At 38.4% G+C, this 16,321-nt stretch overlaps 2 protein-coding genes across 2 annotated transcripts; both read right to left on the bottom strand.

Annotated features, from left to right (window-relative positions):
* Positions 1–1,443: 1,443 nt before the first annotated feature.
* LOC116413202 (uncharacterized) lies at positions 1,444–5,760 on the bottom strand. The gene is made up of 5 exons (XM_031910983.2): positions 5,644–5,760; positions 4,506–4,685; positions 3,944–4,058; positions 2,361–2,443; positions 1,444–1,651 (listed from the first exon to the last, which is right to left on the bottom strand). The coding sequence occupies exons 1-4, from the start codon at positions 5,692–5,694 to the stop codon at positions 2,361–2,363; spliced, it is 429 nt and encodes a 142-aa protein (XP_031766843.1). The 5' UTR covers positions 5,695–5,760; the 3' UTR covers positions 1,444–1,651.
* A 1,230-nt stretch (positions 5,761–6,990) lies between these two features.
* Positions 6,991–15,345, bottom strand: LOC113513061 (uncharacterized). The gene is made up of 5 exons (XM_031910982.2): positions 15,213–15,345; positions 14,750–14,926; positions 14,057–14,171; positions 7,295–7,380; positions 6,991–7,155 (listed from the first exon to the last, which is right to left on the bottom strand). Exons 1-5 carry the CDS (start codon positions 15,273–15,275, stop codon positions 7,138–7,140), a joined length of 459 nt encoding a protein of 152 aa, XP_031766842.2. The 5' UTR covers positions 15,276–15,345; the 3' UTR covers positions 6,991–7,137.
* Positions 15,346–16,321: the final 976 nt, after the last annotated feature.

The raw sequence follows: 16,321 nt of genomic DNA, 5'->3' as shown, positions 1-16,321 counted from the left end.
CACGCGATTCCACCTCGAAACCATCATGGTTAATTCTTATGGAGTTCATCACGATGAGCTAACTGACCTGCTTTCATCCTCACCTATTATCTCTCATTTTTCCATAAAGTCTCCCTTCGGTAGATCGTAAACAAGCTGGCGGCCCATCTGATGAAAGTAGTAACCGAACATGAGAAGTACCATGGACATAACAGAGTATACTGTTGTGCCCCTGATACCCTCCATCCATGCGTTGCCATTCCCGAGGACTCAGGTGTTATACTTCTGTACCCTGTAAATTCACTGCCATATCCCACCCTTCAAACCGAAACACAGCCATGTAAACACAACTGCTTCACGTTAAAAACACGAATGGGATAGAGGTGCCAAAGCAAATTACTTTTGTACAAAGTTTCCTACTGGTAAAAACAGTCTAAGTAATAGTGTCTAAATAGGAAGCAAATATTTAATTTTGATTTCAGATAAAACATAAATATTAAAATAGTTTTATAAAATAAAGTTGGCATCATCATATCAGGCGTTAATTATCCACTTTTGTTGAGGATGAAAGCAGATCATTTAGCTCATCCTGACGAATTCAACTAGAATTGTCCACGACAGTTTTCAGGGGGAATCACGTGGAGGTCGATCTGACAGGGTATATTGCTAGTAATGGTGCTATTTGACCCCAATACTAACAATCACTTTCCCCCCCCTGCAGTCCATTTGAGGTCGTCACTCCGTTCAATGGGGAATTTTCCTATACTGCGTTCGCTTGTACGAGACCATTGCTCAATTACTAAAAAACCTAGTGCATTTCTGCTTATTTCCTGATTTTTTTATGTTGCTGTATGTTTTCTACCTTGAACTTACTAGTTTTTAACCTGCTACTTCGTACGGATAAAATACCAAAATAAAAAAAAAAAACAAAAATTAAATACACTAATTTTAGATGGCGCCTCAAGGTAAAACATACACCAGGTTTTAAGTTAAATCTTCAGAAACACAACTGTGGAAACAGCGTTCAATTTGGTGCAGAAGTTTATGTGTAATGCCAGAACAAGCAGATAGATGGGCAGGCAAAATTTCTAAAAAAAATATTGTTCTGAATTTATTAAGATCCGTCATATCAATTTTTCTAAAATATCTCCCATGTATAACTATACTATATAACATACTATATATGTTATATACTGCATAAATATACTATATTGTAACTAAAATAACTAGTGGAATGAGTTGTGGAATGAGCTCCCTGTCGAGGTTTTCCCAAGAGACTACAGCATGGGGTTCTTCAAAAAGAGGGTAAAGAGGTTTCTTCAGGGTCGGCAACGAACGCGTAATACCTCTGGTATTGCAGGTATTCATAGGTTACGGTAACCACTTACCATCAGGTGGGCCGTATGCTTGTTTGCCACCTCCGTGGTATAAAAAAAAATACAGTAAAAATTTCAGTAAGGTCACGAAACACGAAGGAAATCTATATTCAGCAGCGAATAACAGATAAAAAGAGATTGAAATTGAAACCATATTATATTGCAATAAAGAATTATATTTCTATCAACTTAGCTAGGTCCACAATCTAATTTTTAAATTAAAAATTACTCAGTATTTGTCCGTTGGGTTTTGCCGCCTTGACTCGTATGTATTTTTTCTTTTATTGGATAGTAATCTGAAATAAAGATCAGTTAAAAATGTTAATTAAATTGGCAATTATCAACATAAAATGAGTAGTCAATTCAAAATAAAAAAAAAAAAATTAAAAGGGCTGTATGCTTGTTTGTATTTCGCCGTGTGTGCCCCGGCTTAGAATGGGCCATCCCTTCCTTTTCCGTGGGTATCGTAAGAGATGACTAAGGGAGAGCGAGAGATGGGCAGCAGCGTCCTTCTTAAAACATCCTCAAAAGCTTAACAGCGGTTGCCAATTCGCCTGCCAAGCGTGGCAACTACTGGCAAAACTCTCTTTTTGGGGAAGGCTTATTTCCAGCAGTGGATAGTTATTTTTTTTTATACGACTTATAATGGCAAACAAGCTGACGGTCCACCTGATGGAAAGTGGTAACCGTCGCCTATAGACATGAGCAGTACCATGGACATAACAGAGTATACTGTTTCGCCCATGATACCTCCCATGCGTTGCCATTCCTGAGGATTCAGGTGTTATTCCTCTGTACCCAGTAAATTCACGCCATATCCCACCCTTCAAACCGAAACACAGCCATGCAAACACAACTGCTTCACGGTTGAAACACGAATGGGACAGAGGTACCCAAGCAATCGACTTTTGTACAAAGTCTCCCTCTGAACAGTTAACAGTTAAATAATAATAATGCTTATCTGCCTTACCACATTTGTTGTATAAAAAAAAAATTGCAGCATACTTATTTGATTTCATTTAAGCAGTTGAAAAGGAGCCTGGCTCGCTCGCAGCCTTTTTCTCCATCCTCAGTAACTTCATCATTTACTAAAAAAAAAAAGAAATAAAAAAAACACAAATTAAGAATCTATCAATCATCGATAATGCAGGAAAAGAAATCGGGGATAAATTCTCAGTACGTAGATAGTTTCTTTAGAATTTTTTAAAGATATTATCAAACTATCTGAACTAGAAACTGGAATTAGAAAGAGTCGATTGAATGGCAGATTTTTTCATTACAGCACGATATGTGACTACATAAGCGTGAGCGAATACAAATATAATATGGTCCATAAATATGAGCAACCGAAAGAGAATTATTTGCACTCAGCTGTTGACTGTACTATGAGAGCTCAATAAGTGCTATTTCATGCTATGCTTGAAGGATTCGAACTTATAAAGAAGAAAGAAAGAAAGAAATAATTTAATCAAAGAAGCATGCGGCCCAGACAGTAGCTCACAAAACAAGAACAAAAGAAATCAAAATAAAACAAACAAAAGAAAATAATAATTATATACAAATAGAAAGCAATTAAATTATAATAATAATCAATAAACAAACAAACAAACAAACAAACAGTAGGATAACTCTTGAATCCAACATCGATTCCAATCCAAATCTATTGCTAATGACAATTTAATACTGCACTCATGGAACAACAGTTAGGAATTAGCTATAATTAGGATCGGTTTACAATAGTTTGCATTGGCAAGTTGCACCAATAATTCAAGAGTGTGAGTTCTCAATTCCAGTATCGATCTATTTGAATTTATTTCAAGAGCGACCCTACCTATAAGAAGAAGGAAACATGTTACGGGAAAGGCCATTCCACATTTTGACGGTACAATTTACTTAAGGGCTAGCAAACTTCTACGCGAGCGTGCGGTGTCTATCGTGTATGGATGTAATCCTTGACCTATCCTCGTTGTGTGATATCAGAAAAGAGAAAGGAGGTGAAATGGGGAAATGAATTTCTTTTGAGCACTGTCCATGGTATGAATAGGTAGTAGAAGACACCTAGGGAGCATACATCTCTATATATTTGTAGAGGTTCTAGAGTTTTGATCAACGTCCCCCATGACATGACAGCTCGTCTCTGCAAAACACCGATAGTGTATAGTATACCTACTCAACATTTCCAGAGTCAACATTTCCATTCGCGAGTGTATCGTAAGAGGCGACTAAGGAAACTTAATAGTCGAGAAATGGGCAGCAGTGTCCCTCTTTAAACATTGCCAAAGATTAACTGCGGTTGCCGACCCACCTATCAAGCATGACAAATATTGGCAAAACCCCCAATAGAGGGAGACCAATGATCAGCAGTGGACAGTGTAATGGTTGATATGATGATGATAAGGGTGATGATGATGACTATGTTGATTAACAACTATAACTAGTTGTTTCCAATAGCTTCACATATCACATAGTAAAGAGCAAAAAAATACATATTTCAATCAGTTTTGATAGTACGTTGATTAATTGATTTCTGGTTGGAAAGTTGTCAAGACTGTTGTAAAAATATGCCAGTTTACTACATATATACGTACTTTTAGCACATTTAGTGATGATATCTGTTATGGCATCCATTTCTCCCTCGCCAGTAAATATTTCTTTGGCTTTATCCAATGCTGCATCTTTTACCAGACTTCCCAGGTCGTCGAACTGAAAAAAAGCATATTAAAAATATTTCATTAAAACTTCTACATTACGTTAAAGCAATACCACAGATAATATAATACTATACAAATTAGATAAGATAGCTTCTTAAAAAATTGCAAAAAAAAATTATGCTGCTTTAGAATATTTTCTTCTAACATAAGGGGCAAAGGGTTAAGCAGTTCACCTGGTGACAAAAGATTACCACTGCCTATACCATAGACACGAGCACCTTTAATGGTCGAGGGATTGGCAGCAGTGTCTGTTTTTAAACGTCACCAAAGCCTGATTGCGGTTGCTAATCTAGGTAGATTAGTAGATAATCTAGGTAGTAGTAGACTAAGTAGGATGGCAGGTGCCAAGCGTGGCAACTACTGGCAAAACCCCTTAAGCTGGACACTTATGTTCAGCAGTGGACAGTTAAAAGCTTATATGCTAATGATAATGACTTACCAAACCTATTTTCTTCAATACACAAGCACCAAGACAAGCGGCATCTGAACCTTCAGGGAATTCCCCATTTTTAAACGCGGCTAGATCTTCAGTGGAAAGTGGATATTCTTCGAGGCAATCATCCGCGTGATTTGTCAATTTCGGTTGGATAATGGTTATGTGTTCATGTAATGTAATTGCCTAGAAAAATAAGTTAAAACTACATATTTAGACTCACTAGATGACTAAGTAAATTTTGTATCAGCTACAATAACAAAAATTCAACTATTACAACTTTTAGTAAATTATTTATCATATATCATATATTCTCTTTATTGCACTTGTAAATTACATTGTTAATTCATTTATAAATATTGTGAGCAAGGGTGGACTTATCTCTGACAGAGATCTCTTCCAGTCAACCCAATGCAGTTAGAAAACATGTTGTTAGCGGACAGCTGAAGTGCTGAAGAAACTTAGAATGGCAAATAAGCTGACGGCCCACCTGATGGAAAGTGGTAAACGTCGCCTATAGACATGAGCAGTACCATGGACATAACAGAGTATACTGTTCCGCCCATGATACCCCCCATGCGTTGCCATTCCTGAGGACTCAGGTGTTACTTCTCTGTACCCAGTAAATTCACGTCATATCCCACCCTTCAAACCGAAACACAGCCATGCAAACACAACTGCTTCACGGTTGAAATACGGATGGGACAGAGGTACACAAGTAATCGACTTTTGTACAAAGTCTCCCTCTGGTGAAATATGCTATTTAAATATGATGTTATATGTGAGTCAGCTGGATAAATGCCTTATTTTTAGTATATAATTAACTATTAAGTAGAAATGTATAGGATTGTTGTGGAGACACCCGAAAATTATTGTTTTTTTTTAACATAATATCTAAGGAATAACTCTTTATTTTTTTCTCTAAAAGATTACACTAGTAAACTTATTATAGGTGAACATAAAATGTTCACACTGAGAAAACTATGGGCAGACGTATTACTCTCTCTAAAAGCGCTCTCTTTAATTATCTTTTGGTTGGAGAGGAGTAATTATAAATAGTTTGATCGGAGGTACGATGGAAATTCTGTTAATATACTTATTGTAATAAATAATTTATAATTTACACAAAAATAAATGCACTTACAGCTGTTAATTTGAGCACTATTACAACTGAGACAGTATATAGCACCTTCATTGTTCTATGTGGTCAGAGGGCTTCCGATGCAATGGTGATTGTTTTAATCTCCTGGTAATTTTATACTAAACAAAACGGCGAGAAAAACACCAATATCCTGTGATTTACCTTCGATTTACGACGGTAGCTTTTCATTAGATTCTTAGTAATGATTCGTCATTGTCACCTTATTGTCATTGTTCAGAAAATGCATCGTATTTGTTGATGGCGTTAACATTTTGGAGTATTACGAAGTCCAGTACTTTATGTAATGCTTTGAGCTAATTAAAATCCGGATACATTCGTATGTGGATTTTTGTAATTGTTATAGTATTTTATGTGGTATTTTACGCCAATAAAGTCCCGGATACGATCGGTTATACTAGTTCAGAAATTAGGTCTTATAACTACATGCTTTAATGGATGAAACAGAATTAGCAACCCTGCCTTCTTCTTCTTTTGTTTCGCCTTTTCCAATTATCCAGGGATAGCTTTCCTTTATAAGTGGTACTATTTGTTCCTATTACATGCATTCATCAAGATTCAACTTTTTCGTATCTTAACAAACTGTTGATGGCTATGAGGTATGAGATAACTCTACCTCAGCTTTTTATTTATTGATATTCAAATGAGAATGAAGTCTGATCTGTTGACCCATGGATTCACCAGAAATTATCTATGATTGTTTTGCAGGGGCAATACATGGAGTTCAATTTAGCCTTATAGTGCTTGCAATGATGCTAGTCCTCGTTACTAACAATCTAAACTTTCCAATGATTTATATAAGTTCTGGATTTTTATCACATTTAGTATTTATTATTCTAAAGTTTTTATTCTCAAACTAACTATAAAGGCTATTTTAATAAAATTAAATAGATTTTAAAATTTTTATGTTAATTTATCTACAGGCATCGTTATGTTTTGTTTCTGATATATATAGGAGTGCATGGGGGGTGGTAATGTTGGATGGTGAACGACTAGTCCATTTATTACGGTTATATAAATAAAATGGATTCTTATTTTAAAAGTATTTAGCACCATATTCATACAGCAATCTGTCAATTTAACGTAAACATTATAGTGATATTTTTGAGTGACAGTACTAATTACATTGTTGTATCTAAATGAAAATCAGAACTTTGCTAGTTCTGTTCAGTGCATAGAACATTTCTGACAATTAGTAAAAACTAGTTAGATACCACTACCACACTAGTTTACTACTTGGTTAGATACTTCTACCTATAGAGACTTCTTTGAACTATCCCTCGAAACATCAGCTAGAAAAGGTATAAATGTGGAAATAATGTAGAAGTCGTCTTTCAATGAGCATAAAATTTATTAAATAAGAACAATAATTAAATACTTAACTCTGTTAATACGATTATATTTAAAACAAATTGAAAGCCTTGTCAAGTTGAAATAGATGCATTGTGAGCCACTTTCTGTTATCTTGCATAGTATTCATTAAATATCGAAGCCGAACTGGAAGAAAATTAAAAATATTATTAAAATCTTGGATCTAATCTTCTTAAATAATAAAATCAAATTAAAATTATTTTTATTTTCTTTTTAAATTATTCTAAATTAATTTTTATGTTAAATAATTAATAACAAACTTTACCTGCGGGGCATTTTCCATCATGCATTTATAGGCCAAGAACGCTCTCTCGCAACCTTTTTCACCGTCGCTAACTGATGCTGTATTTACTGTAAAAATATTTTCTTATTATTAGTATTGGCGACCGGCCGATGCAAACTCTTTAGACGTTATTGTACTTTTTTATATACATTTACTTTTAGAATATTCTTATTATTTGTAATTTTATATTTTTTTGACATATTGATTCATTGTTCCTTGCTCGCTGTTCAATACATATATTTCGCTACTAAATTCCGTGTCTACATCATTTCATCACCTCATCACAGTCCACCGCTCCGTAATATTTGGTCCATTCGTAGCCATAAGTATAAAGCACCGATATTTTGCTTTTTCATTCTAATTTTTTTTTCCAAAATTTTCATTTTCATCTCACACGACTTCATCGTATATTTTTTTCCTAAATCGTGTCATTCTTCATTATAATGGTGCAGACACGCAGTAAGAGCAAATCATTTGTGAATTTAGCAGCCACTGAAGTCGAGCGGTCGGGTCGTGAAAGCCCGGAGTCATCATCGCTACCGCCCGCCCGCCCGGCTTCAGCAACAGCGATCAAGGATATTCCGTCATCATCGGCTAGATCGGTTACACAACTCGTGGGCACCCCACGTTCGGTAAAAGCATTATCTCGCTGTACCAAGTGCCCTGGTGACCTCTCTAGCCAACTTCAAAAAATCGATGCCCGGGCATCTTCCCAAAACGTGCAAAGTCGTTGCGGCCAACAATCTACTAGTGAACATTCACGATCGTCACGTTCGTCCGCCACCGTCCGTGCACAGAAGTTGGCCGTCGAAGCAGAAGTCTTACGGTGCCGAGTTGCCCGTGAGCGTGAACTCGCGCGTCTTCAGGCGAAACGCGAGCAGGAGCTCGCTCGCTTGGAATCTGAGGCGGAGGAGAGAGAGCTGCAAGCCAAACTCGCTGCACTGGATGCTAAAGATAAGTCTCGTAGCTCATGTTTTTCTAATCGCGATACTGAAATACGTACTGCGACATGGGTTTCAGAACAAAATGCAAACATGACCATGGCAACACATGTCGACATACCTGGTAAGCCACCGACTGTCACCTTGGAAAATACCCAGGGACTCAGTCTACAGTCGGCTGTCTTTACCAACGCGGTACCGTCTCATGAACCATATGTCAACCATGCAAACCATTCGAAATGCACACATGTCATTAGCAACGAAGACTGTGCAACAGTGGCACTGCAACGCTTACAACCTGATCGTCCATCGGCAGATCCTATAGTACAGCTCACTCAAGCTATTACTAGTTTATCTAACTGCCCAAAGAAACCAGAACTCGTCATTTTCTCGGGCGAAATTAGTCAATGGATGGCCTTTAAAAGTAGTTATGAAAGAACTAAATCTAGTTTTTCCGCAGCAGAAAACCTCACACGGCTGAATAATGCGGTTCGCGGACCGGCATACCAGGCCGTGGCGTCACTCCTGTGGACTTCTTGTGACCCACAAGACGTCATGAACGCATTGGAGCAAACGTACGCCCGACCAGAACTCCTCGTTGCTCGCGAGGTCGCCGAGCTACGCAATAGCCCTAAGTTAAGTTCCCCTGAACAATTAAATACATTAGCAAATAAATTACGTAACTTTGTAGTTACTTTAAAAATTATTAAAACAAAATGATTATCTATATTCACCAGAGCTATTTCGCACTATTCTACTCAAATTAAGCGAATACACGAGAGCTCGTTTTACAGACTTTGCCTCAACCTATATATGTGAGCAACAAAACGTGGCAAAATTAGACTTGCTATCGCAGTTTTTGCTAGTGGAAGCCGATAAGCAACTACGGTACAATTTCGTACAGGACAGTACCATTAAGCCACAAAATTCAACGTACCCTTCTAAGTACAATAATAACATAAAAAAGGAGACAATACACGTAATGACCCCTAGCAATAAAGTATCAGAGTGTACATACTGCAAACAAGGTAGTCACAGTATAAAATCCTGTAAAATATTTTTATCTCTCACAGTAAATGATAGATGGCGTTGGGTTCGAGACGCGAAGGTATGCTACCGCTGTCTTAAATCAAATCCACATAAATGGACTAATTGTCGTAGTAAACGTTGTGGTGTTGACGGATGTACAAGACGCCATAATTCGCTTCTTCACGGTACCACGCCTAATGAGTCTGGAACTAACTTAGCGACCAACACCCAACGCACCCAAATACTGACTGATAATTCAGATGGCCCAAGCAACATAGCTGATAAGACATATAAAAATGAACCGATTAAAATCACAAATACGTCTGACATTTTAATCAATGCAGCAGGTTCTTCTTCACGTCCACGCGGCCTCCTGAAAGTACTACCGGTTATCCTCGAGGGCCCCGACGGCGACTATGAAACCACGGCGCTACTCGATGATAGTACGGCGACACTAATTGACGACAAGGTAGCGATGCGTATCGGCGCCAAGCCCACCCGTCAAGAGCGTCTTCGTATTGAAGGTGTTAGCGGCATGTCAAAAGATGTAGATGTTGGTTACGTGAACTTCTACATACGTGGGCGTAACTTACCTGACCGCTACTTAGTGGAGCATGCACGCGCAATTAGCCCATTAAGTCTGCGCGTCCGGAAAGAAAACATCGTTAACTTTATGAAGTACCAGCACTTATCAGACCTATCTAATGAACTTTCCTACACTGATACCAACCCAACTGTTCTTATTGGAACTGGTACCTATCTGTAAGCCGCGAGGTAAGATGTGGAAAGAAGAATGAACCTGTTGCCTCTAAAACACTATTGGGCTGGGTGCTCCACGGCGCACTGTCGGTTTCATCTCAGCCGATAGAATTTGTCAACCATATCTGTGACCACCTAGACTCTCTTATAAGAAAGCAGTACGAAATTGATTCCTTAGGTATAATGAAAAGCGTTTCACGTTTCAACAGTGATGATAAACGAGCGATAGATATCATCGAAACGTCGGCTCGTCAACTTGACGACAACCATTACGAAGTCGGTTTACCTTGGAAAAAAGACTTACCAACTATCATACCTGATAGCTACCCACAGGCATTATCTCGCTTCAGAGCTCTGGAACGACAAATGTCTAAAGACCAATCATTTGCCGCAGCTTACCATGACTTCATAAATGGCATTGTTACTAAAGGGTACGTCGAAGAATGCGACCCAAATACGTATTATAAACGAATGCCATCGAACGTTTCATGTGTTAACCCGGACGATACTATTCGTTGGTACCTGCCCACCTTCGGAGTATTTCACCCCCAAAAAAAGAAGCTACGAGTGGTGCATGATGCGGCAGCAAAGACAAAAGGTGTATCAACAGCCTACTCCTACAGGGACCCGATTTATTAGGTTCTCTATTAGACATTTTATTTCGTTTCAGAGAGGGCGCTGTGGCCCTAAATGCCGACATTAAAGAAATGTTCCCTCAAATAAAAATCGCTAAAAAAGACAGAGACGCCCAACGCTTTTTGTGGCGTAACAAAAACGGTATTCTCGTTGAGTACCGCATGAAAGCTATGATATTCGGCGCAGTGTGTAGCCCATTCATTGCACTTTACATTAAGAATAAAAATGCAAAGATAGCGGAAGCTAGATATCCTGCAGCATGCAAAGCTATAGTTGAAGATCACTATATGGACGATTACCTGGGTAGCCACCCTAGTGTCACTGATGCCGCGCAGGTGGCATCTGACATAATTATGGTTAAAGCATGCGGTTTCGAAATGCGAGCATGGACTTCGAATAATTCACAAGCTCTCTCTCTTGTCCCCAAAGAACTCAGAAGTGAAGCATCAGACGTATACTTACCACCAAACAATGATGTTGGTATTCTAGGCGTTAAATGGAATCCATTCCACGACTCGTTCAGCTTTCGTACAGGACTTCATATGCCTGATATTTTAACTAAACGTAGCCTACTATCCAGCGTTATGAAAGTTTATGACCCACTTGGCCTACTAACGCCTATTATAATTTCGGGCCGTATTTTGTTCCAGAAGTTATGGCGAGAAGGCATCGACTGGGATACCCCAGTACCTAATAAATATGTTTCTGAATGTACAGAATGGTTCACTCAATTACAGAGTGCCGCTAGCATCAAAATTCCGCGTTGGTATATGTTTAAATCAGATCCAATGGATATTCAACTACACATAGTGGCTGATGGTGGTGAACAAGCATACGCCTGCGTAGCTTACTGGCGTTTCAATTACAATGATGGCTTCGTCTCTACGGCTCTTATAGGTAGCAAAGCTCGAGTTGCACCATTGAAACCGCTCTCTATTCCCCGCCTGGAGCTACAAGCGGCGCTTATTGCTTCTCGATTCGCACAAACTATTTTACGCGCTCACCGTCTTAAACCCTCCGCAACTATTTATTGGACAGACTCTACCACCGTTCTTAAATGGATCCGAAGCGACGCTCGCACATTTAAACCTTTCGTTGCTCACAGGTTGGGAGAGATACTGGAAACCACCAATCCGTCCAATTGGAGATGGATTCCTACCTCTCTCAACGTAGCCGATGATGCTACTAAACCAAAGAAAATATTTTTGTCTCCTTCTCATAGGTGGTTTACTGGCCCACCATTTCTTTTAGAATCACCATTCTCTTGGCCGTGTGAAATTACCAGAGACGAGGATGAGACCTTACCAGATTCCGAATTAAAATCAGAACTTGTGGGGCTGCTCTCCTATGTCCCACTACCTGACCTTCCCGTACCTAACGCTACGCGATTCAGCTCGTGGCTACGTTTACTACGCACCACTGCCCGTGTTCTCCAAGGCGCACGACTTTTTCGGCTTAAAGTGTCTCGACCAATAATTTTAAATTCTAAATTATTTTTAGATGGCAGCATCACATCGCCCTCCCAGCTACATGCAAGAGACATCATACAAGCCGAAAAGATGTTATTTCAAGGAGCTCAAAAGGATAGCTTCCCTGAGGAGCTGAGAGCCATACAAACTATGCAGCCCGTGCCCAGTAATAGCCGTATTGCAACACTCGCACCAGTACTCGACGGAGATGGCTTACTTCGCGTGGATACCCGTACCAAGTCTGCTCCAGGAGTAAGCGAGAACGCAAGATCACCAATCATCCTGACGGTCGCAATTACAGCGTACGACTCTTAATATTACATCAGCATATTCAATCAGCACACTCATTCAATGAGCTCATCCTAAATGAATTAAGGCAGAAGTTTTGGATTCTAAGGGCAAGAAGCACTATCCGAAGCGTAGTAAATACTTGTCTGCAGTGCCGACGATGGAAAGGCAAAACAATCAACCCAAAAACCGGCGACTTACCATCACACCGGTTAGATCACCATAAAAGGCCCTTTACACATGTCGGCCTCGATTACTTCGGCCCGATAATCATAACTATACATCGACGCCACGAGAAACGGTACGTTGCTCTTTACACGTGCCTAGTGACGAGAGCAGTACATCTAGAAATGGTCACCTCGCTTTCATCTGATGCGGCCATTATGAGCCTGAGACGTTTCATAGCTCGCCGAGGATCTCCATCTACCATACATTCGGACAATGGTACCAACTTTGTCGGCGCCTCCCGTGAGCTACGAGCATTATACAACGACTCAGTAGAAGAATTTGCGACAACTCACAAAATCGAGTGGCACTTCATCCCACCAGCATCTCCGTTTATGGGCGGGGCCTGGGAGAGGCTGATACGTACTGTCAAAACCGCCCTGAGAGCCTGTCTAAACGGTAAAATATTAAAGGAAGAAACCTTAACAACACTCTTACTCGAAGCAGAAGCCATCGTTAATGCCAGACCGCTCACGTACGTCCCATCATCACCACACGCACCAGAAGCACTAACGCCATTCCATTTCATACTGGGTACTTCATCAACAGAACCTTGGACATGCTCGTTAACAGATGCCGACTTGGTACGAAGATGTGACTGGAAAAGAGTGCTGCGTCTTGCCGACCATTTCTGGGTACGATGGCTGCGTGAATATTTACCCACGCTCCAACCAAGAGGATCGAACAAAGAGGCGTTAAAAGTATGTGAGGGTGATGTGGTGTGCTTATCGCGGACTCTACTCTCCCTCGTGGCCTCTGGCCCCTAGGGAGAATAGTAAAAGTTTACCCAGGCCAGGACGGAGTGGTCCGCGTAGCGGACGTCTTCACCAAAGGCGGTACGTTGCGCAGACCAGTCCGCAAACTAATTTTATTAGAGACTGAGCCTCGACCGGCCGCCACCAGTTGTTAGTGTTCCACTGGGGATCCGGTATATTGGCGACCGATGCAAACTCTTTAGACGTTATTGTACTTTTTTATATACATTTACTTTTAGAATATTCTTATTATTTGTAATTTTATATTTTTTTGACATATTGATTCATTGTTCCTTGCTCGCTGTTCAATACATATATTTCGCTACTAAATTCCGTGTCTACATCATTTCATCACCTCATCACAGTCCACCGCTCCGTAATAATTAGGAATAAAAATAAACCTAACAATTGTCATCATCTATAAATAAAACGTAGGAATCACAAAGTATCTCTCTAATGATAAGAACTTTTTACTACCCATGCATAAGGCTTCTTTTAAAATTTAAATATCTATAATAGGAAAGATGGCAGTATCTATTAGACTAAGCCGCTTACTATCTAATTTAACTATGAATCGTTCCCAATTGTTTCAAAATATAAGGGTAACTGTAAAATAAGTTTTATATTACTTCAATTACTTACCATGCGCACATGAATGCATATAGTCGCTAATCTTCTGCACCTCTTCCTCGTCTTCGAAAACCTTTCTTGCGAGTTCCAAAGCATTTTCTTTTTGCATAAGTCCTTGGTCATCCAACTGTGGGTACATTTATTTTGTTACATTTATAAATAATTCTCTATTAAAATTTAATATGTTTGTTTTAATAATTTCTACCAATATTGCAAATTAAAAAGTTATCTATATTTCTGATATTGAGTTAAGAAATAAATTAATGCTAAAAACGAGATAAGATTAAGTTTTGGATAGATAAGTTCTTTTATTGATAGCTTAAATACTTTTCTGAGGGGAAATTTAATATTATAGGTTTGGATTTTATAACCCACCATAAAAATGAAAAAGTATATGGCAGATATGCTTGTATGGCTATGATAAATAGGTTAAAAAGGTGGAATATGACAGTGAAATTACAAGGTATAGAGACAATTTTGTAGTGCTCCAGAATAAAAAGCATAAGTACTTGTAACGTTCATGGTATTGTTAATATTCTTATATGGCTACAATTATTATTTTCCATCAGGCCAACTGTCAGCTTATTTGTTATTTCATGTTAAATAAAAATACAACAATTTTCCAAATTATGTTTTGGTTCAAACCATATAGAATTGCAAAGGTTTTCTGACCATGTTTAAAGTTGTTTATTAAATTCCACTTACCACTCCAATTTTCCTCATCATACAGGCTAAAAAGCACGGTGCGCCTGCACCAGACGGTAGCTTCCGGGTTCTCAAATTCGTGATATCATCTTCGGTGACTGTATGATCATTTATGCACTCAATGCCGATCATTTCGAAATGCTGATGGATTTGAGCTCTCTGTTCATCCGTAATGGCCTGTAAAAGATTTTAATAACTTCGTACAGAGTTCGAAGAGAGAACTGTATATGAGTGACAAATGTTTCTGTTCTTCATGTCTTCCTTTATGGACTTCCAAAACTATCTAAATCTCTATCTTATGTCGATTCTGAAGACTCTTGACTTCTAAGATCACGGTTCTTCTGACAACACCTCTAATTACGATAACTATGTTATGTGGGGTTACAGTCGTGAGAATATTTGTTTTAAGATGAGAGAAATAGAGAAGAACTATAGAAAATATATTTAAAACTCCTCCACTTACAATAGTTGAATGCATAAAATTGAATAAACACAGACAACAAAATAAAATGGTTGAACGATACATTGTGGGTAGTCTCAGACTTCGGGATGATATTAACACACGACTGGAAAATATTGGTACTGATAATTTTCGTCAAAATTTTCCATTTTATAGTGGTCGTTGAGTAATTAGTACACAATTGGTAAGTTAGACCTGTTATTATATTACGCGAAGCACTGCTTCTCGAAATGACATTGAACATAAGTGCGCGGTAACTACTGTAATTTTCAAGATTGCAAGTTTCAATTGTCGTTGTTTTAGGCAGGTCATAGTACGTGACACATGAGTCACAGTTATATATATATTTTTTTCTACATTTTAAAAGATTGTCTGTTAATAAAATTTTATCAACGTCATACTTTTTTATTGCTTTTATTTTTGTGCGAGAAAAAAAACAAATTATTTTTATTGGTAAGTGTATTTACTATTCTGGAAATACCTAGTTGAAGATTGCAACCTTTTTGGTTTATTCTATTAGCCATATATATGCTTTTTATTTTACCAGCCCACTGTTCTTCTTTCGTTTTTTTTCTTTACATCATTTTTTATCAAATATACGGAAGCAATTTATTATTAAAAGACAATTATGTTTTTATTATTCACCATAAAACTGGAAAATTTATTATTACTTTTCAGTAAAAAAAAAAGAAAGGAAAAGAGCAAATAGTTTGAAATTTGGCAACGTTATAGATTCCATAGAATATATAAAATATAAGCATGAAGGATAAGTAAACTAAAGTGGCAGTAGCTCGCATAACAGTCAATTGAATAAAAGATATGGGGAGAGGGGATTAGTAGTAATAGGAATTAACAATCCCATTGCTATCAATATACCCTATCAGGTCGACCTCCACACGGTTCCCCCTGGAAAGTGTTGTGACTGATTTATTGTTAGTCACGATAGATCAACTGACTAGATTCATCCTCACTTATCATCTCTCATTGGTGCCCCGCCAGCGTATACCGTTAGCGCAGGCGGGGTAATCATTACATTATAATCCATCCAAAAAAAGCCCATCTGCCAAGCATGGCAAATACTGGTAAAACCCCCCCTTATGGGGGAGGCTATG

Source organism: Galleria mellonella, unplaced genomic scaffold (genome assembly GCF_026898425.1).
Source record: "Galleria mellonella isolate WM207_F2 unplaced genomic scaffold, CSIRO_AGI_GalMel_v1 utg21, whole genome shotgun sequence".
NCBI lineage: Eukaryota > Metazoa > Arthropoda > Insecta > Lepidoptera > Pyralidae > Galleria > Galleria mellonella.
The sequence above is the reverse complement of the archived record's forward strand: the minus strand, read 5'-3'. Positions and strand labels throughout refer to the sequence as shown.

What these genes read in the sequence shown, in the direction of transcription:
- LOC116413202 (XM_031910983.2), bottom strand. Translation starts at nt 5,694, where the DNA reads ATGAAGGTGCTATATACTGTCTCAGTTGTAATAGTGCTCAAATTAACA. An exon ending in TATTGAAGAAAATAGGTTTG is followed by an intron (nt 4,059 to 4,505) that starts GTAAGTCATTAT and finishes GCTTTTTTTCAG; the next exon opens with TTCGACGACCTGGGAAGTCT. An exon ending in CATCACTAAATGTGCTAAAA is followed by an intron (nt 2,444 to 3,943) that starts GTACGTATATAT and finishes TTTTTTTTTTAG; the next exon opens with TAAATGATGAAGTTACTGAG.
- LOC113513061 (XM_031910982.2), bottom strand. Translation starts at nt 15,275, where the DNA reads ATGTATCGTTCAACCATTTTATTTTGTTGTCTGTGTTTATTCAATTTT. An exon ending in ATTTTATGCATTCAACTATT is followed by an intron (nt 14,927 to 15,212) that starts GTAAGTGGAGGA and finishes AATCTTTTACAG; the next exon opens with GCCATTACGGATGAACAGAG. An exon ending in TATGCATTCATGTGCGCATG is followed by an intron (nt 7,381 to 14,056) that starts GTAAGTAATTGA and finishes ATATTTTTACAG; the next exon opens with TAAATACAGCATCAGTTAGC.